The sequence below is a fragment of the Monodon monoceros genome, unplaced genomic scaffold, assembly GCF_005190385.1.
Source record: "Monodon monoceros isolate NGI ecotype Baffin Bay Population unplaced genomic scaffold, NGI_Narwhal_1 Super_Scaffold_3, whole genome shotgun sequence".
NCBI lineage: Eukaryota > Metazoa > Chordata > Mammalia > Artiodactyla > Monodontidae > Monodon > Monodon monoceros.
The window spans coordinates 16867674-16894735 of record NW_021703780.1 but is presented as its reverse complement, the minus strand read 5'-3'; the positions used below and the strand labels follow the sequence as shown (position 1 = coordinate 16894735).

The following is a 27062-nucleotide window of genomic DNA, read 5'->3' as shown; positions in this document are numbered from 1 at the left end:
GTCTGAGACTTATTATTTAACAGTTTTGTAAAGTACAACATCCAAGATGAAGTTATGCAGGGAGATGCCAGACATTAGTGGTATTTCCTGGTATTTTCCGATACTCTGTGTTCTATCATTAGAGTTGCCAGATTTAGCAAATAAAAATGCAGAACACTCAGTTGAATTACAATGTCAAACAAACAGCAAATAATTTTTTATTATTATAGGTATATCCTAAATACTGCACGGCACATACTTATACCAAAAGTACTTGTTTATCTGGCATTCAAATTGAATGTGGCATCTTATATTCTATATGGCAATCCTACCTACCTTAATATTCCAGAATGGGAAATTATCAAAATTAGAATTTAAAAGTAAAATTTCTTCTTAAAATTTAAAGCTCCTGTTTTAACCTCAATAAACCACATGCTCAAAGCATAACTAGTTAGGGCTTCCCTGGTGGCGCAGTGGTTGAGAGTCCACCTGCCGATGCAGGAGACGCGGATTCGTGCCCCGGTTGGGGAGGATCTCACATGCCGCGGAGCGGCTGGGCCTGTGAGCCATGGCCGCTGAGCCTGCGCGTCCGGAGCCTGCTCCGCAACGGGAGAGGCCACAACGGTGAGAGTCCCGCGAACCGCAAAAAAAAAAAAAAAAAAAGCATAACTAGTTAGAACAAGCTGCTATTCTAACAAACAAGATGCATTTTAGAACTGATGGCTCATTCTAACAATTAGGGTAGTTCAACTTGAGAGAAATAAAATAGTTTAAAAATAAATACTAAAATTGCCCTGAAATCAATGTGTAGGAACCAAAAGCCATAAATTATTTGTATAAAAAAGAGCAATTAAAATGTAGTAAGAACACATTTTATTTGTATAGCTTGCCACTGTTTACCTAGTGCTTACAAAGACTAAAGCATTAACGTAGGTTATGTGATCCTGGGGGTGCAGGGGGAACACAAAAAAGAAAGTTGTTGAGAAAATTTCTGATTGAATTTGAAAGCTTTACACACCTTGAGAACGATCTGAACAATTTCCTCTCCAACCTCCTCCTCCCCTTACAGTTTGAGAAATGGTCCTAGATTTTCAGGACTTTGAAGATTTTTCACATGGAAAACGAATATACCGTAGAAAATGTGTATGCCTTGTTTGAAAAGACTTATATGACTTTGCAATAAGGGAAGGAAGTTTGACTGCAATAGGAATGGGATTACCTGAGAGCACAGCCTCTAAACCGCAGCACTACTGACATTTGGGGCCTGATAATCCTTTGCTGTGGGGAGGGCTGCCTCCTGTGTGTTGTGCAATGCTTAACAACATCCCTGGCTTCTACCCACTAGATGTCCCCCAACCCCAGTTATGACAACCCAAAATGTCTCCAGACATTGCCAAGTGTCCATTCCCAGGAGGGCAGAATTGTCTCCAATTGAGAACCACTGGCCTAGGAGAACATTTAGTGTCTTGGTTCTCTCTAGTCCTGAGCTCCCAGCAATTTTTAAAAATATCATTTCAGGGCAGCTTAGAATAACAGACAGAGGTCGGGGGGAGAGAGAGAGAAACAAAAACAAAAAACAACTATAACAAAATTTGCACCAAATCCATGCTGATCAAAATTGTTCTCAATATATTTACAGTATAATTAAATGAAATAGGTCTATCTATCTAAAGATGCCTCTAACTCTCTTTATGCACAGGAAGTTGTGTGCTAACACAAGGTTTAGGCCGGAGACCTGTTTTCAGTCCCATCTCTCTCACTTGCTCACCATATCTAGGAAGAACTAAACTTCTGGTCACTTTCTATGTTCTGGTCACTTACTATGACATGCCTTTTCATTCAGTCTCTCCATCCACCCAGAGAGGCAGCCCATTAATTGTCCTACGTTACGGATGAGTAAACTGAGGTCTAGAACAGTGAAATAACTTGCCCGAGTTCCCACAGCTCGTGAGATTTTAAACCCAAGTAATTGCAAAGTCTAACCCCTTAACCACCTCTCTCACCTTAGGGGAAAAACAAGTCACTAAATGTCTCTGACCTTCATTCCGTTTCCTCACCTGTAACCCGGAAATAACGTTTCTCAGTATTTCTCAGAATCGCGGCGAGAACTTAAAGGCAGTTGAGTGAGTTGTTGGAGGGCAGGGCCCAAAGTCCTGGCCACTGGCGCGCAGCGATATTCAGCGATTTCTGAATGACTGTAACATTCCCCTAGGCCTGCTGTACTTGAACTCTGCCCATCTCATAGGCCAGAAGAAACACACCCTGATTCTGAGATCTACGTAGACTAGAAAATGAACTGGAGCCAACTCACTGTGAAAAAGCACTATCAGGAATGCAAATGTAAATAGTAAACATCATAATTAACCCTTAGGACTTTAAAAGAGGAGAAGTGAGAGACTTCAAGTCTGGCTGGGAAGGGGTGTGGCGAGTGGTGGGAAGATCCCGCCCTCGGTGGCTTTCCCTTCTTGCTAAGGTCCCAGTCACCTCCAGTGGAACTCCCAATGCATGGTTGCAGCTGAGTGGCTCCGCTGAGCTTCCAAACCTCCCCGAGGACCCCTGTAGCTTCATGGACAAAATCACAGGAGATCTGAGCAGAAGGGTCCATAAAGATCACTCACATTTGACAGAGAACAAATGAGCCTAGATGCGAGAGAACTGATCCAGCCCATTCAGGCTGTGAGCTCTGCCAGACCCCAGGTCCCCCTGAGAAGTCTGACCACATGGTAAGCCCCTGTGCTGTCCAGGCCCCAGCTAATCCTTCTTTCCTAAGCGGTCTCCCGTTCCATGTAAGAAATCACCGCGTAGTCTGGCCCACCTCCAACATAAACAGTCATATTTGTCACGCACCTATTTTGCAGGAGTAGTTTCAGGACCCAATTATTGTTTTGAACTTCTAAAAGAAAAAGGCCCAAATACAAAGTGTTTGGGTAACTCATTCCCTAAAGCACACTGAAACGTTTAAGCTTTGAGTTACAAAGTCTCATTAGGGCAAGAAGCAGCTGTAGGAACAAACAAAGGGAAGGTTCTTGATTCCTATTACAAGATAGGAAACGCAGTTAGGTTGAAGTCCATTCAGTATGCTTGCGGGGGTGGGCAAGCAGGCAGCAATGGCGGCCAACAGCCCTCGGCTTCACTGTAGATGCAGAAACAGCTAACACAGTGCCTTATACAGAATTTTCAATTCTAAATCACTTTCCCTATTTTCCCCCCAATATCACAGTGGAGAAGGTGCAGGTACGTGGTTTGGGGTGCCAGTAGATCACAGACTACTCAAAGAGAAAAATGTCTCACCTATCGTTTCATGAAGCCACATTTAGATTCTAGGTCTAATTTCAACAGATATCAGCACAGCGGAGCTACAGTTACAGTGGACAGATCATTTGTCAAGAATGGAAAAAGCCAGGAGGCCAGGGTAGTGAGTCGTATTGGGGGGGGGGGGAAAGGGAAGGAAGACGTGAAAGTATATTTTAAAGGAAAGGTGGAGAACGACAGCTAACAGAGTCGGCAGAGTTAAAGCTTCAGCCCTCAGAGTGAGAGAAAGCCGGGGTCAGCAGAAGCGAAGCCAGGATAGCAGCGTTACCGGCACCGGCGTAGTCACCACCGGTGCTGCCCCAGGAGCCCCACCTGTGGTCATAATCCCGGAGCGACACTAGGTGGTGACCGCAGAGACACTAGCAACGGGGAGGCGGGGAATGGACGTACCAGCCATAACTGCAGACCTAAGAAACAAGGTCGGGCAGCAAGTGCTAAATACATAAAAAAAGAATTATACGTTTACCTTTCAATCTGGAAGGAAACCTTGCAAGCTTTCACAAAATTAAGAGTGTACTCATACAATAAAAAGAAGAATTCTTTGATGAAATGCCTTCTATTTTATTGTACAAGATTGGGTAAAGTGGGCTAATTAAACAAGGAAGCAAAACTATGTATTTTTATAAAGGTCTCTAAGATTTAATAGCTATGCCTCTATCCTTACACCAGTGATTGCTGAAGAAAAGGTAAATTAAAGGATTTAGGACACGAAAACAAAACTTGACCTACCAATTGCCAATTTAATTATTGCACACGAGAAATTCACTAAGCATCTCATCATTTACATTCTGGGCTGGTACTTCTGCCCAGCTATTCTGTTAGATATTTTAAGTTATAATTTCAAACGGACTCATTGTCACAGGCCTCTGGGTCCATTTTACACACAAAATCAATATACTACTACTACTAAATAGGATTACTTTCCCAAGGCTCCCGATGGGAGCTCAGCTGGACTTCTGTTTGGGAGGCAAAGTTCTCCAAAGAAAATTACTTTCCTGATGTTCACCCGTAAGAATCCACAGAAGGCACCTGAGAGAAATTGAATCAAGAGGCAACCACCAGAGGGAAGAGGAAGCTTAGACTGGTAGGTAGATGGATTAGACACAGAGGAAAATTGCCCCCATTTAAAAGCCCCTCTCAGGATCACCGCAGACCTTTGTTTCTCCACTAGGGAGTCAACACGTGTTGCCTTTTCTTGTGTCTGCGGCCTCTCCCACTAGAATGCCCCTTACTTTAATGTCAAGGGCTGTGTCCTCTTCACCTTTGTACAAACCACGCCCTGACCCACTGCTCTACCACCGTCTGGAAGTGTAGCCGTGGACAAATTGCTTAACCACTGAGCCTCACTTTCTTCCTCTACAGATGAGGGAGGGTTGCTTTATCAGATGGAACAACAAGTGTAAAATGCTCATTGCCATTCCCAGTGTACAAAACTATTCAACAAGGTAGGCAAGTATTATCTTTCTTATGACCTCAAATTGACAGTGAATGGGGGAGACAGAACCCCAATCTGTACAATTGCAAGAATGTGTAAAAAAAATGTAATAATGAAAACTATAATTTTAATGAAAAAAACCAAGTATAAGATGAAAGGGAGCGGGATTTTCCCTATTTGTAGCAAAACATACCATAAAGCTACTGTATTTAAAGAAGGATGCTATTTCCTTAGAAAGAGACAAAGATATCAACAGAGCACGTCAGAAGGTCCAGGTACAGATCAACACAGACCCATGCATGAGCCTGCACATGTACACACACACACACACATGCACACACACACAACAAAATTGGCATTTCAAATTCATGGGTAAATGCTGAACCATTCAATGATGGCACTAGTATAACTGGCTATCCATATGGGAAAAATATAAAGTCAGATCTTTAACACATACACATAACCCCTTCCAAAGAGGTTAAATATCAAAATAATAAAATTATAAGGTCAGAAGAAGGAAATAAAGAATACAGTTATAATTTGGGGATTAGGAAAGGCTTTCCCAAAACAAGCCACCAAAGTCATCAACTAAAGACTGTAGTTTTCTATGTTAAAAAATGAGCAAAACTTCTGTACAGAGAAATACATCTCATAGATAAAATTTAAAGAAAAGTAACAAACTGGTAGGAAATATTTACCACACGTGTGCGCACACACACACACCAGAGAAAGTCCAATATCTGGAAAGTTCCAATAAGTCATGAAAAGTCCCAATAAATCAGTAAGAAAACTATAAACAGCCTTAAAAACAAAAATGATAAAGGATTCAAAGAGGCAATTCACAGAAATACCAACTGAGCAGAGATGCTCAAATTTACTAATTCATCTCTCTTTTATCGTCTGTAAAATGACAACAATAATCATACCAATTCACAGGGATGTTAAACTTTAAATTAGTAAATTTCATGTCAAGTGCTTAAAACAATCCTGTCACATAAAACATTCAATAAATATTAACCAGCAGCAGTCATAATAGCAGCAGTGCTGGTGATAACAGTAGTATAATTAAGGAAACACAAAATAAAAACAGGAGATAGTATCTAGCTTCACTAGCTAGCAAAACCATCATGAGCAAAACTGCAAAAGACTAATGTAATCCAGCCTTGGAAAGAGTATGAGAAAATAGAGGAAGATCAATCGGTTTGGCCTTTTTGGGGGGATAATTTGGCTTTATCTGTCCAGCATTTTACTATATGTGCCCTGTGATCAAAACTCAATATACATATAGAAATTTAGCCTACCTAATAACTTTTTTTATATTTGAATTTTATTTTATTTTTTTATACAGCAGGTTATTAGTTATCAATTTTTCACATATTGGTGTACATATGTCAATCCCAATCTCCCAATTCATCCCCACCCCACTTTCCCCCCTTGGTGTTCATACGTTTGTTCTCTACATCTGTGTCTCTATTTCTGCCTTGCAAACCAGTTCATCTGTATCATTTTTCTAGATTCCACATATATGCGGTAATATATGATATTTGTTTTTTTCTTTCTGACTTAATTCACTCTGTGTGACAGTCTCTGGGCCCATCCATGTCTCTACAAATGACTCAATTTTGTTCCTTTTTATGGCTGAGTAATATTCCATTGTATACATGTACCACATCTTCTTTATCCATTCGTCTGTCGATGGGCATTTAGGTTGCTTCCATGACCTGGCTATTGTAAATAGTGCTGCAATGAACATTGGGGTGCATTTGTCTTTTTGAATTATGGTTTTCTCTGGGTATATGTCCAGTAGGGGGACTGCTGGGTCATATGGTAATTCTATTTTTAGTTTTCTAAGGAAAATTCTATTTTTAGTTTTCTAAGGAACCTCCATACTGTTCTCCATAGTGGCTGTACCAATTTACATTCCCACCAACAGTGCAAGAGGGTTCCCTTTTCTCCACACCCTCTCCAGCATTCGTTGTTTGTAGATTTTCTCATGATGCCATAATAACTTTAAATGTAGTATAATCTATAAAAATTTTGAATCACTGTATTGTACACTTTAAACTAACATAATATTGTAAATCAACTATACTTCAATTTAAAAACAATCTAGCCTTCAGAAATACACACATGCACAAAAACAAATGTACAAGGATATACAATGTAGCTCTGTTTATAAAATTAGGAATAACAATCAAATGGGAAGAGTTAACTACATTCTGGCATATCCATATAACGGGTGGCAATGCAAGGTGTAATTAATACCAAAATGGAAATGTGTCTAACACCTTGTTAAGTACAAACTGCAAGCCACAATTCGCAGCTTTATATAAAATATATATTTTCAAATGGATATAAAAGGGACAAACCAAGTTGTTGTGATTACCTCTGGAAAGTGAAGCAGGAGGGAGTGAAGAGTGTATTTCAGATTTTAGTCCGTTGACTTATACCATCTTTGATTTCTTTAAATAACAAAGTTGTACTAAAAGCAAGTATTTTTCTTAAAAAAAAAAAAAAGGAAGGGGCAACAAAGTCAGTGTTTCATAACAGTCATCACTGGACACCTGAGTAAATGACAGTGTCCATTATGTTCCTTAAACAGCCAGCAGGACTCCCACCCCTGCAGGTGAGCTCCAGAGAGGAGCGAGCACAGTGGGAGGGTACTAAAAGGATAATTCAACCCCTTTATTCTGAGTCAGCTAATAGCCTTCTGATCGGAAACCCAAGGCAATACCAATTTCTACAACTGTCCACTTGGCAGTTACATTTCTCATGGTAAATTAATAAGTTTGCATTCTAGTTTATCAGCTTTCAGAACTCCGATTTACACAAAATTGTCCCCAGAGCAATAAATCTGAGTCCCTAATCATGCAAAGTTGGGGTCTATATCTAGTCCTTTTGAGAGCACTTCTCCAAGGTGCTAATAAAAGAGCCGGAGACCTACCTTACCTGAAACGGGCAGCCAATAAGCTGACTACTGTACCATTATTCTTACCTTACAGCAAAGGGAAAGCAAGACTCAAAAGAGCCCAACACTCATCAACCTGTTACTGTCAAATGTAACAATCTATCTAAAAAATATTTATAGAACTCAACTGTGTAGATGGCATGGCTCTAGTCTAGTCTAATTTCCTTTACTCTCTCTGCAAGGCGGAGGGGAGGCCCACACCCTGGTTCCCAGACCTGGTTTTGGAAAGGATGGCAGGCGCTGAGTCATGTTAGACCTTCAGAGGTGGTGGCATGTAAGGGCCACACCTCGGCCACCCGTACCATATAGAGCAGCGAACTTTGAAAGTCAAGGACTTAGAAAAGCTGATCCTCACTCTCGAGCAAGGCAGGAAGCAAGAAATGAGTACTGCTCGCCTTATTTTCCCAACTTCTATAATATAATCAACCACAAATGGCAAACTTAAAACCGTCACTGTAACCAGAAGTTGTTTTGGCTGAAGGTGGAGGGAAAGGGGGTGGCAATGCCCACTGATGGCCAGAGAGACATTTTTAGAAGAGAACACCAGGACAAAGCTGGGCCATAGTAAAGCCTTATAATCTTCCACATGCATTTTCAAGACACAGCTTTTTATCAAAAGGAACTATCAATCCACCCCAAACATTCCTTTTAACATAATCAACGTTATAGTAATTCATTACCATTTGTAAACTGAAGATGACTCTTCAATTGATAGATTCAATTAAGAATCTATCAATTTAGTAGACAAGATGAAAAGGCAGAGGGCTATGTAACAGATGAAGGAACAAGATAAAACCCCAGAAAAACAACTAAATGAAGTGGAGATAGGCAACCTTTCAGAAAAAAATTCAGAATAATGATAGTGAAGATGATCCAGGACCTCAGAAAAAGAATGGAGGCAAAGATCGAGAAGATGCAAGAAATGTTTAACAAAGACCTAGAAGAATTAAAGAACAAACAAACAGAGATGGACAATACAATAACTGAAATGAAAACTACAATAGAAGGAATCGATAGCAGAATAACTGAGGCAGAAGAACGGATAAGTGACCTGGAAGACAGAATGGTGGAATTCACTGCTGCAGAACAGAATAAAGAAAAAAGAATGAAAAGAAATGAAGACAGCCTAAGAGACCTCTAGGACAACATTAAACGCAACAACATTCGCATTATAGGGGTCCCAGAAGGAGAAGAGAGAGAGAAAGGACCAGAGAAAATATGTGAAGAGATTATAGTCGAAAGCTTCCCTCACAGGGGAAAGGAAAGCCACCCAAGTCCAGGAAGCGCAGAGAGTCCCATACAGGATAACCCCAAGGAGAAACATGCCAAGACACATAGTAATCAAATTGGCAAAAATTAAAGACAAAGAAAAATTATTGAAAGCAGCAAGGGAAAAACGACAAATAACAGACAAGGGAACTCGCATAAGGTTAACAGCTGATTTCTCAGCAGAAACTCTACAGGCCAGAAGAGAGTGGCATGACATACTTAAAGTGATGAAAGGGAAGAACCTACAACCAAGATTACTCTACCCAGCAAGGATCTCATTCAGATTCGATGGAGAAATCAAAAGCTTGACAGACAAACAAAAGCTAAGAGAATTCAGCACCACCAAACCAGCTCTACAACAAATGCTAAAGGAACTTCTCTAAGTGGGAAACACAAGAGAAGAAAAGGACCTACAAAAACAAACCCAAAACAATTAAGAAAATGGTCATAGGAACATACAAATCAATAATTACCTTAAACGTGAATGGATTAAATGCTCCAACCAAAAGACACAGGCTTGCTGAATGGATACAAAAACAAGACCCATCTATATGCTGTCTACAAGAGACCCACTTCAGACCTAGGGACACATTCAGACTGAAAGTGAGGGAATGGAAAAAGATACTCCATGCAAATGGAAATCAAAACAAAGCTGGAGTAGCAATACTCATATCAGATAAAATAGACTTTAAAATAAAGAAAGTTACAAGAGACAAGGAAGGACACTACATAATGATCAAGGGATCAATCCAAGAAGAAGATATAACAATTAAAAATATATATACACCCAACATAGGAGCACCTCAATACATAAAGTAACTGCTAACAGCTATAAAAGAGGAAATCGACAGTAACACAATAATAGTGTGGAACTTTAACACCTCACCTACAACAATGGACAGATCATCCAAACAGAAAATTAATAAAGAAACACAAGCTTTGAATGACACAATAACCAGATAGATTTAATTGATATTTATAGGACATTCCATCCAAAAACAGCAGATTACACTTTCTTCTCAAGTGCACATGGAACATTCTCCAGGAGAGATGACATCTTGGGTCACAAATCAAGCCTCAGTAAATTTAAGAAAATTGAAATCATATCAAGCATCTTTTCTGACCACAACGCTATGAGATCAGAAATCAATTACAGGGGAAAAAATGCAAACACATGGAAGCTAAACAATACGTTCCTAAATAACCAAGAGATCACTGAAGAAATCAAAGAGGAAATAAAAAAATACCTACAGACAAATGACAACAAAAACACGACGTTCCAAAACCTATGGGATGCAGCAAAAGCAATTCTAAGAGGGAAGTTTATAGCTACACAAGCCTACCTCAAGAAACAAGAAAAATCTCAAATAAACAATCTAACCTCACACCTAAAGGAACTAGAGAAAGAACAAACAAAACCCAAAGTTAGTAGAAGGAAAGAAATCATAAAGATCAGAGCAGAAATAAATGAAACAGAAACAAAGAAAACAATAGCAAAGATCAATAAAACTAAAAGCTGGTTCTTTGAGAAGATAAACAAAATTGATAAACCATTAGCCAGACTCATCAAGAAAAAGAGGGAAAGGACTCAAATCAATACAATTACAAATGATAAAGGATAAGTTACAACAGACACCACAGAAATACAAAGCATCCTAAGAGACTACTACAAGAAACTCTATGCCAATAAAATGGACAACCTGGAAGGAATGGACAAATTCTTAGAAAGATATAACCTTCCAGGACTGAACCAGGAAGAAATAGAAAACATGAACAGACCAATCACAAGTAATGAAATTGAAACTGTGATTAAAAATCTTCCAACAAACAAAAGTCCAGGACCAGATGGCCTCACAGGTCAATTCCATCAAACATTTAGAGAATAGCTAACACCCATCCTGCTCAAACTCTTCCAAAAAATTGCAGAGGAAGGAACACTCCCAAACTCATTCTATGAGGCCACCATCTTCCTGATACCAAAACCAGACAAAGATACTACAAAAAAAGAAAATTACAGACCAATATCACTGATGAATATAGACGCAAAAATCCTCAACAAAATACTAGCAAACAGAATCCAACAACACATTAAAAGGATCATACACCATGATCAAGTGGGATTTATCCCAGAGATGCAAGGATTCTTCAACATACGCAAATCAATCAATGTGATACACCATATTAACAAACTGAAGAATAAAAACCATATGATCATCTCAATAGATGCAGAAAAAGCTTTTGACAAAATTCAACACCCATTTATGATAAAAACTCTCCGGAAAGTGGGTATGGGGGAACCTACATCAACATAATAAAGGCCATATATGACAAACCCAAAGCAAACATCATTCTGAATGGAGAAAAACTGAAAGCATTTCCTCTAAGATCAGGAACAAGACAAGGATGTCCACTCTCACCACTATTACTCAACATAGTTTTGGAAGTCCTAGCCACGGCAATCAGAGAAGAAAAAGAAATAAAAGGAATACACATTGGAAAAGAAGAAGTAAAACTGTCACCGTTTGCAGATGACATGATACTACACATAGAGAATCCTAAAGATGCCACCAGAAAACTACTAGAGCTCATCAATGAATTTGGTAAAGTTGCAGGATACAAAATTAATGCACAGAAATCTCTTGTATTCCTACACACTAATGATGACAAATCTGAAAGAGAAATTAAGGAAACACTCCCATTTACCACTGCAACAAAAAGAATAAAATACCTAGGAATAAACCTACCTAGGGAGACAAAAGACCTGTATGCATTAAACTAAAAGACACTGATGAAAGAAATTAAAGATGATACCAACAGATGGAGAGATATACCATGTTCTTGGGCTGGAAGAATCAATATTGTGAAAATGACTATACTACCCAAAGTAATCTACAGATTCAATGCAATCCCTATCAAATTACCAATGGCATTTTTTACGGAACTAGAACAAAAAATCTTAAAATTTGTATGGAGACACAAAAGACCCCGAATGGCCAAAGCAGTCTTGAGGGAAAAAAACGGAGCTGGAGGAATCAGACTCCCTGACTTCAGACTATACTACAAAGCTACAGGAATCAAGACAATATGGTACTGGCACAGAAACAGAAACATAGATCAATGGCACAAGATAGAAAGCCCAGAGGTAAACCCACACACCTATGGTCAACTAATCTATGACAAAGGAGGCAAGGATATACAATGGAGAAAAGACAGTCTCTTCAATAAGTGGTGCTGGGAAAACTGGACAGCTACATGTAAAAGAATGAAATTAGAACACTCTCTTACACCATACACAAAAATAAACTCAAAATGGATTAGAGACCTAAATATAAGACCGGAAACTATAAAACTCTTAGAGGAAAACATAGGAAGAACACTCTTTGACATAAATCACAGCAAGATCTTTTTTGATCCACCTCCTAGAGTAATGGGAATAAAAACAAAAATAAACAAATGGGGCCTAATGAAACTTAAAAGCTTTAGCACAGCAAAGGAAACCATAAACAAGACGAAAAGACAACCCTCAGAATGGAAGAAAATATTTGGAAACGAATCGATGGACAAAGAATTAATCTCCAAAATATATGAACAGCTCATGCAGCTCAATATTGAAAAAACAAACAACCCAATCCAAAAATGGGCAGAAGACCTAAATAGACATTTCTCCAAAGAAGACATACAGATGGCCAAGAGGCACATGAAAAGCTGCTCAACATCACTAATTATTAGAGAAATGCAAATCAAAACTACAGTAGGGTATCACCTCACACCAGTTAGAATGGGCATCATCAGAAAATCTACAAACAACAAATGCTGGACAGGGTGTGGAGAAAAGGGAACCCTCTTGTACTGTTGGTGGGAATGTAAATTGATACAGCCACTATGGAGAATAGTATGGAGGTGTCTTAAAAAACTAAAAATAGAATTACCATATGATCCAGCAATCCCACTACTGGGCATATACCCAGAGAAAACCATAATTCAAAAAGACACATGCGGGCTTCCCTGGTGGCGCAGTGGTTGAGAGTCCGCCTGCCGATGTGGGGGACATGGGTTCATGTCCCAGTCCGGGAAGATCCCACATGCCGCAGAGCAGCTAGGCCCGTGGGCCATGGCCGCTGAGCCTGCGCATCCGGAGCCTGTGCTCTGCAATGGGAGAGGCCACAACAGTGAGAGGCCCGCATAACGAAAAAAAAGAAACATGCACCCCAATACTCAATGCGGCACTATTTACAATAGCCAGGTGATGGAAGCAACGTAAATGCCCATCGACAGATGAATGGATAAAGAAGATATGGTACATATATACAATGGAACATTACTCGGCCATAAAAAGGAATGAAATTGGGTCATTTGTTGAGATGTGGATGGATCTAGAGACTGTCATACAGAATGAAGTAAGTCAGAAAGAGAAAAACAAATATCGTATATTAACGCATATATGTGGAACCTAGAAAAATGGTATAGATGAACCAGTTTGCAGGGCAGAAATAGAGACACAGATGTAGAGAACAAACGTATGGACACCAAAGCGGGGAAAGCCGCGGGGGGGTGGTGTGATGAATTGTGCGATTGGGATTGACATGCATACACTGATGTGTATAAAATTGATGACTAATAAGAACCTGCTGTATAAAAAAAAAAAAAGAACCAAAACAGCCAAGACAATTATGAAGAGGAAGAAGATGTGGTAGTGATAAGGTGTGGAGACTTATCTATGCAATAACAAGACTTTTAAAATAAAACTAGTGTAATGTTGGCATGGGAGTGGGCAAGTACTGTATGTCAATGTAACAGTTCAGAGTGTTCAGGAAATGACACACATATAATGAGAACTTGGTGTTATTATAAATTGGCATTATATTGATTAATCAATATATTGTGCTAGATATTTTTGCATGAAAAGAATCAACTTAATTCTATATGTAGGACTCTTCTTGGTGTTTCAGACTCATACTCAAACAGTGTATCCCAAACTGAACTGATTGTAACTTGTGAAACTATTCCTTTTGTATTCTGTGTATCACTAGCAAAGAAATTTGAGAGCCAGTATTTATTCTTCTGCCTCCTAAATTTATCTCGCACATCCAAGCAATGAAATATTTTGTAGAGTTAAAAAAAAAATCTATCAGTTTAGATGTATAACCAGAATCTTGGGCTAGTGCAGAAGTAAAGAATTTCTGTCAATCTGATTAGGGCTTTAAAAAAAATCCATCTTCATGAAAAAAAAATCAGGTAACATCTATTTCTTTTAAGTTTCTAAGTTTATTTAATTACATATATATTTAAGTTTTAACTGATCAGAACTTCTGATTCCATGATTTTGGTTATAATTTATATGACGATTATTCATACCCATTCAAACTATGGGTAGTCGAAAGCTTTTCACATAAAGAACTGTGGTATCTACTTATTGCCTTTACTGGTTTTCATAATGGGTTGGGAACTAGGGGTGGGAATTTATCAAGTGGCCGGACACTCTGTGCCCAGCTCCAGGCTGGACGCTGGCCCAGGGTCTCTCATTTCATTTACTCTTCACGATATATTTAAATACCCAAATTACCAGACATGTAAGGAGAGCAACCATTTCATTTCCAGAGAAGCCTGGTACATCTGGCTGGCAATTCGGTTATATATATAAGGATTTTTACTGGTGCTAGATAAAAGGACGATTAAACGAGAAGGAATTAAAAGGAGGAACACAATTGTCAAACAAACACATCAAAAGCCTCTGGAGAAAAGGGAGGGAAGCAGTTTTTCCTGTTCACGGGATGATGCTGAAAAGCCCAAAGAAGGCTAAGAATGTCTGTTACTGAGTTCTGTGCTGTGGCTCACAGGATCCTCCCAGAGTCCTCCCATTTCAAAAAGGGATGCCAGGCCCAGAAGAGATCAAAGGGCACTGCCAGTTTTGAACTGTCTTGATACACCTAAGATCTTTTGTAAGCGCTGCTGTTTTTGGAAATGCACTGTACGGGCAACACCCTCTTTGTCGCATAACATGACAACCCAATCCAGGCCTTGGCTTCCCCTAGTCCTTTCTTGTTGAGAGGTATCTTTTCCCAAACTGTGCCTCTCAAACCTGGGCATCAGAAAGACCTCGGGGGGGGCCTGTCAAACCCCAAGCTGCTGGTCACACCCAGAATTTCTGACTCAGTAGGTTTCGGGTGTGAACCCCAAATTTGCATTTCTAAAAAGCTCCCAGGTGCTGTTGCTGGTCCCGGACTACACATTTAAGAGCCACTGTTGTGAAAAAAACAGAACAGGATCCATCAAAGACAGGAAGGGGGGTGGTGGTGGGGTTATTTGTTACACGGCCATATCTGCATCACTCACGATCCAAGCCACACAAGGCAGGCGATTTTGTCTTTGTCGACCCTGCTGCATCCCCAGCACTTAGGACAGGGGTTGGCATACACTAGGTGCCCTATACACATAACTGCTAAGTAAGTCAAATGAATCAGTATGCCCCATGCTGGAAACTGGGGCCAGCGTGGGGATGGAGGCGCAAGGGAAGTGGTTGTGGAAACACCAGCAACAAAGGGAATGGCTTTTAACAGCTAACTTGCCCTGAAAGGGAAGCTCAACTTGCTAACAATGATGGCAACAACAACAACAGCAGTAATAATATACATGATGCTAACAAACACGTCGGAGTGTTTAGTATATGGCCGGAGCAAGAGCCAGCACTTTACATGCTTCGGGGCGTTCAGTTTTCACAACCTATGAGATGAGAACCTTGATTCTCCTCATTTAACAGGTGAGGAAACAGGTTAGAAAGGAAGTGATGCTCCCAAACCAGCTAACTATCTATGGACAAGCTGGTCCCAAGCAGAAGGTCTCTCTTAATTACCCAGTTGAGTAAATGATAAATGCAAAACTTCTCTGTCCTTCTCTGAACTGCAGACTTTGATCCTTTCTTCTCCAAGTTACGGAGAGGCTTCACGTGGTCCATTCCTAGTATGCCTGATCGTAAAACAGGCACGGCTTCGGCTGGCTACACAGAGTATGTTTTCTCTGTATCATCTCTCAAGAGTGGGACACTGAATCACAGCGCTGGGGTTCCATGTGGGGGTTAGGCATGCCCCATAAAGGGCTAGTTCAGTGGTTCATCAACAGGGCAGGGAAGGGGGCGGGGGAGACATGTGGGCCGACTTTGCACTTGGGGGACATTGGACAGATGTGTCCAATGTCTCTGTGTCCAGAGACGATTTTGACTGTCATAACTGGAGGGTGCTACTGGCATCTGGTGAGGAGTCCTCACTACTCACTAGAGTAGTGAGTAGCCAACAGGGCACAGGACAGCCTCCCCCCACAAAGAGGTATCTGGCCAAAATATCAATGGTGCTGAAACTCTGCTCCAATTTCAAACCCTTCTCTGTCCCACCCCTCCCACCCCCGCCCCAGGTTGGATGCCTAAGAAACTTCATCGATATTCTCTAACAGCCTTCACTGTCTTTTATCTTGTGTTAGTTATTGGAGAACTTGCTTCATCTCCCCTACCTCCCTTGAGGGCCAGAAGAACATCTTAGTCATTGAAACACCAAGAATACTGGGAACCGATTCAGCTCAGAGTGGGTGTTCAGTAAGTGTCCTGTACTTTGTTTTCCCTCAAATGGGTAAAAATGCTGAGAACTCACTCCTAACCATGGAGGAGGGGCAGCGGGGTGAACACACTAAGTTAGGAACACACAGTAGACTTCCTATAAACTTATCTCATTTAATCCTTCCAACCACTGAAGGAGACAGGAACACTATTTTAGGTAACTACAGCTCATAGAATTTGTGAAAGGTCACACACTGCTAAGCGACAGAGCATGTTTCTGGAGCCAGATGTCAAGCCCTAGGCTCCTTCCGTACCCCACGACCGTGCTATGGGTCCCCAGAGCTGAAAACCTCCCTCCTAAAGACCAGTCCCAGGATTAGAGTGTCTGAGATGCTAGCAAGGAAAACAGTAACAGAAAAGGTTGAAAACTTGACCACATTATTAGTGTGATCACAAGTCTTGCTACCAAACATAGCAACAAAGTTGGTCAATTCAAGGGTTACTGCAAATAGGCTTAAATACAAGTTACATATTTAAAAATCAATGATAAAGATACTTAGAATTTACATGGCTCTTTCATTTTTAAACTTTAATATGCTAGGGCTTAAGAAAATATATCCAAGATATATATTTTTTTAATCTGCAAAATCAGAGAGCATAGGAAACAATGGTCAAAAAAGCCATCTTAGTTCAAGACATAATTATGTGACCTTTCCTTATGCACAGCACTCTCCAGCTGGCTCTCTGCTTTCTCAGAGCAGCTAGGAGCCAGGCCCAGACCTGGGAAAGTACGCCATAAATAACATCTGATGGCTCGTCTCTGGGAGCCCTGACAGTATTGATCCCCCAAATCAACCTGATGAATCTGTCTCGTTTTCATATTATAGAAGGAGAAGTGAAAATGATGAAAGGTTTTTGTAGCACCACGTTAATTCTTTGTTTTTTTAAGCTAAGGAGGCCAGTCTTGGCTGGCTGCTGTTCATCAAGCCCTCCACTCCAACCTCTGTTGCCAAAACCACATTCCCAGGGCTGGGTCCTAGCGTCTTAGAAAGCTGGGTGGCCCACGGCTTCCCTCACAGCCAGCTCATTCCAAACTCACCATTCCCTCCACAGGGTACAAACGGAGGAAAAGCTCAGCCTTGTCCGTTCTTTCAGCCCCAGGAGCTAACCATCTTGGGAGTCAAGGTCTTGTATGTCTTTTCTCCCTTAGCCTGTCTTTCACTTCCATCTTGCCTTTCACACCATCACTGTTGCTGTCCTCCTTCCAGACTCACCAGCTCTGTAGCACCCATGCTCTAAATGGTATGCCCTACTTTTCTTCCCAGGGGAACTTCTGCCTTTCTGTCCAGTTGGTAACCTGTTCCAGGCAGGCCCAGACCCGACAGAATGGAAAGTCTTCCTGCTATAGGGTAAAGTAAATCCCTTGAGGGCCGGGTGTCCAGCGTATCACCCTGGTTCCCAGTGGTGTTGGTGCCAGGCAACAGTGCTTGCTTGGACCCCCTAAGTTCTCAGCTCCTTGGGAGTGCTTTTGGTTTCACCTCCTTTGGCTTTTGGGTCACTTGTCTTTGGATGGTTTGCCTTGGCAATGACCTGGAAGTCCAGAAGCTGGTACAAGGGTCGGCATGGGGTACCAGTGCACCTGGCCCAGGTTTCTGGGGTCTGCAGACTTTGGAGCCAGGCTCCTCGGGTTCAATTCCACTTGCCTCTCTCATCAGTGGAGCCCTGAGCCAGCCTCTTAAGCCCTCATTGTCTGCGTCTTCCTGTGCAGGACAAGCATGGTAATAATACCCACTTCATAGGTTATGTGGATAATGTGTTAATGCGCATAAAGCACTTACTTTAGTGCCCTCCATGAGCATGGGCACTTGATAAACATTAGCTATTATTATCCCATAGACCAGAGACTGCTGAGTGGCAGCCCCGAAGCCAAATCTGGCCCAGAGACCTATTTTGTTTGGCTTGCACATTTTCCTTTTTAATTGAGCCTGCATTTTAAAGCTGGTAGATTTCTGGCATTTTAAGAAAATTGAAGATCTGGAAACAAATGGGACCCGCTTTCCTCTCTGGAAGCCATCACCTGGGGCGGGGTCCCTCCTCGGCTGCCTTCTGACAGGGCATTTCTTCTTTGTTCAAGCCCAACTCCCATACTACTTATCCCCACCTTTCCATATCCCCCAGTTAATTCCCTGCCCGGCCCTTGTAGGAAGGCAATCTCTATTCCAGACCAACTTTACCAATGTATCCAGTGTTAGGTTCTATTATTCCCCCATATTGACACCAGTCCAACTGGTCTCCTTATGCTAGACCACTTCCTGCCTTCCTACCTTGGCCTCATGACGTTCCCCCAGCCATGAACAGCCTCCCAAACCTTCCCCGTCCACCTAGTCCAGCAGTTCCAATTGAGTGCACGTCAAAATGACATGGGACACTTTCAAAACATACTCAGGTCTGGATGGGGGTATTTCTCGAAAGTGCCAAGATGATTCAAATATGCACCCAAATGTGCTCTAAGGTCGGTGACCATGGGAGCCATGGCCTGCCCATTCCCACGGTCCAGCTGGCACATCCTGTCGACACTGTACAACCGAGGACAAGATGAGTCTTGTTTGACTCCTGTTTAGTCCTGCTTGCGACTCAACTTGTGTTTAAAGCCTGTCTCCCCAAACAGACCATAAAACTCAAGAGTGGGTGGATCACACTTCATACTTCTTTTGCATCCTCAACAGGAAGACTGGGGTGCCAAGCACACTGTGGGTGCCTGATGACAACGCCTCTTGTCAAATATTTGAGCGTCCACAACGGAGAAGGCATTGCAAGGACGACGTGATGCGAAAACCACAGCCTGGTTTCCTGAAGCTTGTGGGTTTGGAGGAAGAGTAAGTCAAGGGCACCACTGATGAGGATATAAGGTGGACGAAGGTGTCCTATGGGAAGGGAGGGGCCCAAGGCCTGGGGAATCAGGGAAGGCTCTGTGCAGGGGGTGTCCTTGATAGGCTGGTGGGAAGGACGGCAGCAGCGAGGGGAACAAGCGAATAAATGCCCTGGAGGTAAAGCAGCAGCCTCCGTAAGTGCCAGGATCCCAGTGGGGAGGAATGGGAGCAGAACGGGAAGGGTGAGATTTCACTGGACCTCAAACGCTAGGGAAAGGGTTGTAATTAATTGGATAATTCACGGAAGCAGCCCGTGAAGGCTGTGATTCTGGCCTCCTTCTAAAAGCCAGGCAGAGGGAGAGGTGAGGGCTAAGTGGGAGGAACTTAGGTATAACACACTGAACAACTAGACACTGCGAGAGGGAGGAGAGAAGGGGCCAGGGAGGCCCGGAGGTAGCTCCCCTCCGCACACGGAGTGGTGCCTCCAGTCCCGCAGGGCCCCACACGCCTCAGACACCCTGATCTCCACCATTCAGTCTTAAGCCCTAGGTGACTGTACAGAAGTGAAATCATGTTAAGAGTGCCACTCCATTAACGCAGATCATCACAGAAATAAAGATTTTCGTCATGACACTACTACTGCCAAAAGGACTACTATAAGGCGACACTTATCTTTCTGCTCATTCTCCCGAGTCCATGCACAGCTTATGAAGAGGTACAAAGGTCCTAAAGAGTATGTTGGGAGAAAACCGCCCTGTGGTTCACCCCTCTGCTTCATCACCGCCATTTTTAGAGGTGTAACCTGGGTCTGGATGAACACAAGGGCTGGTTCAGAAACTAAACCACCAAAGGGTGGGCCCCAGAGACAGCCACGGAAGAAAAGGGCAATTCCACCACGTATCTACCGAATCCTTCTCATGGGTCAGGGACCGGCCTAGGCACCTTACAAATATGAACTCCTTTAATCGTCCCGGTCCCCATGAGGTAGCTACTAGGATTTGCCCATTTTACAGGTGAGGAAATTAAGACGCACAGGTTAAGCAGAGTTGCCCAAAGTCACACAGAATAAGAACCCAGACACTCTGGCTTCAGGCCCCATCGTCTGACTCTTATGCTTGGCTGCCCTTCAGTTTGCCTTTTAGGTGGAGGGTGTGGGTTAGGTCCATATAAGCCTTCACCTCTCCTAAGGGCTGCCAGGCCCAGAAAGGCTCAGAAGGTATGGGGTCACAGGGCTGCTGCTCTGGTTATATATTTCTGGAGCCTCAAAGCATCAGACGTGGAAAAAGGGCAAGGGAGGGGTGAAATCTATAGGCTCTGAGCTGACCTCCTGTGACCCCCAGCGTCCCGAGCTGCAACTTTCAGGATCCTGAAGACCAGAGCTTGGGGAGCCCTTCTCAGCAGTCAGGTGCGTGCTGCAGAAGCCAGCAGGGTCTCCTGGGGAGCCAGGCACGAGCTGACTGGGAGGACCAAGGGCGTTCAGTTCCTCTGCTCCCGGAGATGGACTCCATCCGCCATAAAGTCCTCCAGGGGGATCAGCTTCACTGATAACTACAGGTCTCACCAGCAGTTGCTCCCTGATCTAAGACGGCACCTACACATGGCACCTTTCTGGTTTGTGGTTTATAGACAAGCCATATATCCCCGCCCCTAACGCGTTGGTGAACTACAGCGACATTGGATTATGTTTCACTTTTAGGCTTCAGGGCTTGAAGTGATTCGATTTTTAAGCTTTCTCAATTCCACAAGTAAAAAGACGTTTTAAGGAAATTAGTTCTGGTTTTTAGGGGATGAGGACTTCTTCCCCTGAAAGAGTTAAACTTTGTTAAACCAGCAATCTTCCTGAAGGAAGGGCACCTGGTCTAATGTCACTGGGCAAGGGCCCCAGAACCTCTGAAAACCACAACAGTCACCCAGGATGTGGACAGCCCAGGACAAACCTCCAACACCAGAGCTATACTGTGCCCTTCTCCTGAAGAGAGTGGCAAAAATCCTTTCAGGTTCTATTCTCAGTGAAGTATGTTTCACCGTTTCAGCACCGGAAGTGTCATATCCACAAAAGTTTGCAAATAACAAATAAAGCTTTAAAAAGGCTACTATCATGTTTCTATAAGAGTCTGTCATTCCTTCAATTTTTTAAAATTCCCTTTCATTGAACATCTAAAGGAGCGTGGCTTATTTTGTACCTTTGAGAATGAGGTGTTACTCTAAAGCCAACTGTTCAAAGGACACTTCTTTATGTGTCTATTTTAAAAATGTAACCATTCCTGAAGGCAATCTTAAATGTATTCTACACATCCCAATTTTCCCATATAGGGCACATGAGACTTAGTTAACTTTCTCTTGGCAAATGGGGCTGCTTCTAAGAATTCCAGTCTCCAGTTTCAGTTCTGGCTTTGCCACTAGTTAGCCTGTGACCTTGGGTAAGTAAAAACTGCATTGGGTCTTAATTTCCTCCCCTGCAAAATGAAGGGGATCGGGTCAGATGATGACTCTTGCTTTACAGCTCTCACATGTTACGATTCAAAGACCATTGGGGGGCTTCCCTGGTGGCGCAATGGTTGAGAGTCCACCTGCCGATGCAGGGGACACGGGTTCGTGTCCCGGTCCGGGAAGGTCCCACATGCCGCAAGCGGCTGGGCCCGTGAGCCATGGCCGCTGAGCCTGCATGGCCGGAGCCTGTGCTCCGCAACGGGAGAGGCCACAGCAGTGAGAGGCCCGCGTACCGGGGAAAAAAAAAAAAAAACTAATCAAAGACCATTGGGAATATCAATTATTGCCTATGCTATTTAGAAGAATTAGTTATAAGAATGTTGTCTGGACACTAGAAATAGCCCCAGACGGTTGGGCTACAGTAATAGAAAGCAGACTAAAGTCAATTACTTTTATTCTTACTTCCTCCTATCGCCTCTCTATTCCATCAGCTGTCCATTCTCACTGCTATCAACCTCCGCTGACATAAACCCCGGCCTTAGTTTACAAAGCTAAGCAGTGGTCTGTTTCACCCAGGTTCTCCAGCAAAGCAAGGGGTCCAGGCTTTGTGATTGCAACCTGGCAACCAGTGGGCTTTACCTCTTCCCCTTCAAAGTTATATTGTAGATGATCGTGGCCGCCACAGCAACAAGATTGACCCCCAGTTAAGGTTGGAGGTGGACTGAGAATGCATCCTTGTAACTTACACATTCTTTGAGTTCTAAAAACGCATTGCTTTGGGAGGAGAGCATTTGAAGCAAAAGCGACAACAGAAAATAAACCGATTTCCTTCTTACTGGCCCCAAAGCTATATGTATTATCCCTCTATATTAACCCTACTCCTGCCCTCCAGGATTCCTTACCCCCATCCCAGTTGTTATCTTTTTGTCCCTTTTGTTGTATAACTTTTCCTTGTGTAAGATACATTTTCCAAGCCACTCTTGGAAGCCAAAGAGAAGGTCAGGGTAGGAGGAAGGAGATACCATTAGTGGTTTCCTATACTTACTGCTTTCCCAGTTAGCTTCCCTTCTTAGTCCCATGAAAAATGATTAGCAGAAAAAATGCTTCTTAGCAATTGTAAATAGTCCCCGAAACACTTTTAAGCTGCTAACAAGCACGAAAAATATGCATTAAACCACATGCTTAGTACCTCAAAGAATTCAGGGAAGTCCCTCTCTTTAAAAACCAAAATGAAACAGAGCATCTGATAAGACTTGCAATCTACCTTCTTTGCCTTGCACTATTTGGGGCGGTTTCATGGGCATCTAGGAGGGATGTGATTTAATCAGCACAGGCAGTGGCTGATTTTTCACTCTTCCTAGTTTAAAATGCTAGTAGAAAGTAGGTGATTAAAAAGGAATTGGAGTCAGTCGGCCTGGGAAAGTGGATGTAAACTAGACATACAAATGGAATATATGTTAAGTCATGTTAAATTAGAAAACTAGCCAGAAAAATCAACTATGAATATCTGAAGCGTTGCCAAGTGGGTCCAGGTCCTTTGGAAAAAGGCTAAAGGTATGGATGGTGTGTCTTTGGGGATGGCAGTGAAAGACCACTATGGATTATACCTATGAGAAATGAGAATAAAAGCCACTTTTCCCTACAACCTTTCAATCTCCAGGTGCTATCATCTATTCATGACTAAGCTTAGAGTATTATTTTCTGTTTTCATGTTAGCTTTACACAGCACAACATTAATCTCAGAATCTACTCTTCCAAGTATTACATAAGGTGACGATTTATAGAAAAACGACAACAAAAACAATCCTTTCCTGTTCACAAGCTCGGGTTCCTTAGCTCACAGAGCCACGTTTAAGGGTGCTTTGTTTCAGAAGACGGTTAGAGTGGTGCCCTGGGTACTGATTATAGTGGAGCTATTTGCACTGCCTGAGTCTGGGCACTGCATTATATTAAAACTTCCATTCTGGGGTATGTAGTGACTAAAAATTCTCTCCTAGCTTAAACTTGGCACCAACCATCTATCTCAGCAGAAGCAAGATTATTGACTACAGAACCACAGGAACCCAGCATTTTTCTTCTTTTATATTTATACAGGAAAGAAAGAGACTCAGCTGTAGCACCTATGGTTTCTCCATTCTTACAGGGAAATTTCAAACATTGTGGGTGCCTTCCCAAAGTCTAATAAGTGGGATGCTATGACTGGATTAAATTAAATCAGATGTGACAGGCCATTGTCTCTTGCATTAACAGATCCCAAACTTTCTAGAAGCGTAATGAAATCATTTCAGCTTCTTTTTAGCAGAGGCAGAAAATGATAAATCCCTTTCAGTTCCAGAAAATATACAGCACTTGTGACTCCGGTTTCTCTAGACTCCTTCCATGTCCAACAGTTCACCATCTAGAGCTGAATTTATCTCGTGCATGTCTCTGACATGGTGATGATTAAGAGTTCAGTTCCACAAAAGCCACTAAGCACGGGCTGCACGCAAAAGATGGCCGGTCCATGCAGTCAAGGGAGGAGCGAGGCAAAAAAGTGAGGATGAGTTGATCTAAATTTGTCACAACTCAAGGCACAAGCTCATACTGGGGCAGTTCATCACCACCATCTCTAACACAGGCCTGTGGTACTGACGTGTCCCTATTTTATCCATTCTTAGGAGAGCCATGATTTATGGGTTTAAAAACTCAAGTTAACTAGGTATAAATAGTTGATTACATATCATTTTTAAAAACTTTTAACCATTTTACTCATATATGTCAACAAAGGGGCAGTGTGCACATGGTCTTACATTATTTCTCTAAGTTCCAAAAAAATATAAATTTCTGAATATTCATTTTATTGGGCATCTACTATTTACCTGGCACTGTGCTAAGTGTTTTACATGCATTATCATATTTAACCCTTAAATAGAACTTTCAAGTTCGTACTGTTATTGTCCCTATTTTACAAGAGAGGAAACTGTGTTGTGAGAGTTTATTTGCCTAAGATCCAACGACTTGTAAATGACAGAGGCAATTACAGCTAGTAAGGTAGTACTGAGATACATATATATATATTTTTTTCACGTTAAAAAAAAGGTGAAGAATATGCTCCTGGTTGTTCTAGAGACAGAACATGGAATCAGAGCCAGGTGAGTCTGTAACTGTGGCCACTTGAACAGGAGTTCTCAACCTCTTCTTTGATGGAAAGTGTTTAAATGATCTCTTTGCTCAGCCAATCACTTAGCTATCCCCATGCTGTCCCTCCTGCTTAGGGAAAGAATATCAACAAAAGTTCAAGACTTCAATAGAAGTCTAATATAATTTTGATAAGAAAAAAAAAGAAACCAAACTTTATATACAGTGCTCATGATTTTGGAATAATAATCTCGTGGCAAGGAGGATAAAGTTTTGAAGTAGGTTGGAAGGTGGTGAGGGTAATTTTTTATACTTTAAATACTTAAATACAATGAATTACATAGAAGTTTGGCTAGGCAGTTTCAGAGACCTGGCCCAGGTGGGCTAAAATTCAAAAGGAAAAAAAAAAAGCAAACTGGTCGTCTCACAATTTCCCATTGTCAAAACTACCCTCCCATAAATCTGAATCAAGTCCCAGAAGTATGTCAATAGCTGGTTGTTTCAGATTAGGTTTATGATATAGTGACAGAACCCTGAGGGAGCAAATATGCTTAAAATATATCCAAGCACGTTTAGGTCAAGTCAGTAATAGTATTTAATGCTAATAAAAGCGTGCCATATTCTCTTGTCTGAGAATCCGGCACACTGGATACTGTTATGTGTAAGCAGGTACTGTACTCTTTCCCCCCTGCTGGCAGACCCTAGTCACTAAAACACCATGAGCTTCTTTGACTGAGACGGTATCACACATCCCTAGCAAGTATCTCTGGGGCTGCAAAGCAGTTAAGATCCAACTCGAGGAGAAATTGGGAAGAGTCATGAATTAAAATTTTTCATTATTCCAAAACCCATCTCATCCCCCAAAGTGTTGCCTGGTTGCCGACTCTCTTAAAGACCTCTGCAAAATCTTGATTCTTCAAAATTTCAGCCCATTCGGAGCCGAGACAAGGTGAGGTCAACGACTGATATTATCAGCCAACCATTAATCTAACTGGGTTTGGTTCGTTTCTAGCCTCGTGGGGGCCGAGCCTCACCACGAGGGTGAAGACAGGAGGCATGGAGGAAGGGAATGAAGGAGAGAAAAGGAGAAAGGAGGAAGACCTCCGGGCCACACTTCTTTCTAGTATCAACAAAAAGAGAAGCCGCATACTGACCTAAATCATCTCTCAAAGGCGCTTTATAAATTACAGGGACAAAGGGAGGGGGTGGCGAGTGGCCTGGGAATCCTACAGACACCCTACCCTCTGACCCGCCCCCCTCCCCCTCCAGCACAAGGGAAGGAAGATAGAAAGCAGAGCTCAACTCGGCCATTGGCGAGAAGCCCCCCCTCCGGTTTTCGATCGCCCATCCCTCGGCCCCCTAGAAAAACACACACGTAAACACCATACCCACCCCCTGGGGCGGACACTCCTGCCCCGAGGTTCCTAGAACCGGAGGCCGGGCATTTACTTAGTTAGATTTTTCTTGCTTACTCATTTCCCTCGAGCACCCAACCCCCCGTTCCCACTCCAAAACCCCGCTCAACCGCCTACCCTCACGGCTCCAACCCCCAACAGAATCCGGTGCCCCCGCGGCGGCGGCGGCCCCCGAGCCGTCCCGGTCACTAACCTGCTGCTGTAAGGGCATTTCCGAAACCAGCCTGGCTCCGGGGGGAGGTGGGGGGGGGCCGGCTGGAGAGGGGGCCCGGAGGGCCGAACGGACCGGCGGCGCCGGGCGAGGGCGGGCGCCCGTGGAGGGGGTTGGGGAGAGGAGAGGGAGGGTGGCCGCTCCGGGGGCGGGTGCGAGGGCGCCGGGACCGTCCCAGGCCAGGGAGCCGGCGAGCAGGAGGAAGTGGGTGCCCCCTCTCCCCCTCCAGCGCCCCCTCCCGCCGCCGCCTCCTCCCCAGTCACAGGCGCGTCCTCCGCGCACGTGTGCGAAACGTCACCGGCGGGTCCCGGGGAGAGGGACAGACCCAGGCGGCGGGACGGGAACACGGCTGCCCCCGCCCTCCGTCGCCGGAGGGCGGAGAGGGGGGACAGGGCGGGGAAGGAAGGGGCAAGGGGAGAGGCGGGTCAAGGGCAGGCCCGGGGCCCGGCGAGGCAGGCCCGGGCGCTCGGGCCACGCGGGCGCCGCCGCTACCACCGGGATGCGCCCAGGCCG

The 27062-nt window shown here is 43.1% G+C and overlaps 1 protein-coding gene across 1 annotated transcript in view; it reads right to left on the bottom strand.

Annotated features, from left to right (window-relative positions):
• Window positions 1-26578, bottom strand: part of E2F3 (E2F transcription factor 3) — a 78319-nt gene extending 51741 nt beyond the window's left edge. The window contains exon 1 of the mRNA XM_029243909.1: window positions 26532-26578. Within this exon, the coding sequence (XP_029099742.1) occupies window positions 26532-26549 (18 nt within the window). The 5' untranslated portion in view covers window positions 26550-26578. The remainder of the gene's footprint in view (window positions 1-26531) is intronic.
• Window positions 26579-27062: the final 484 nt, after the last annotated feature.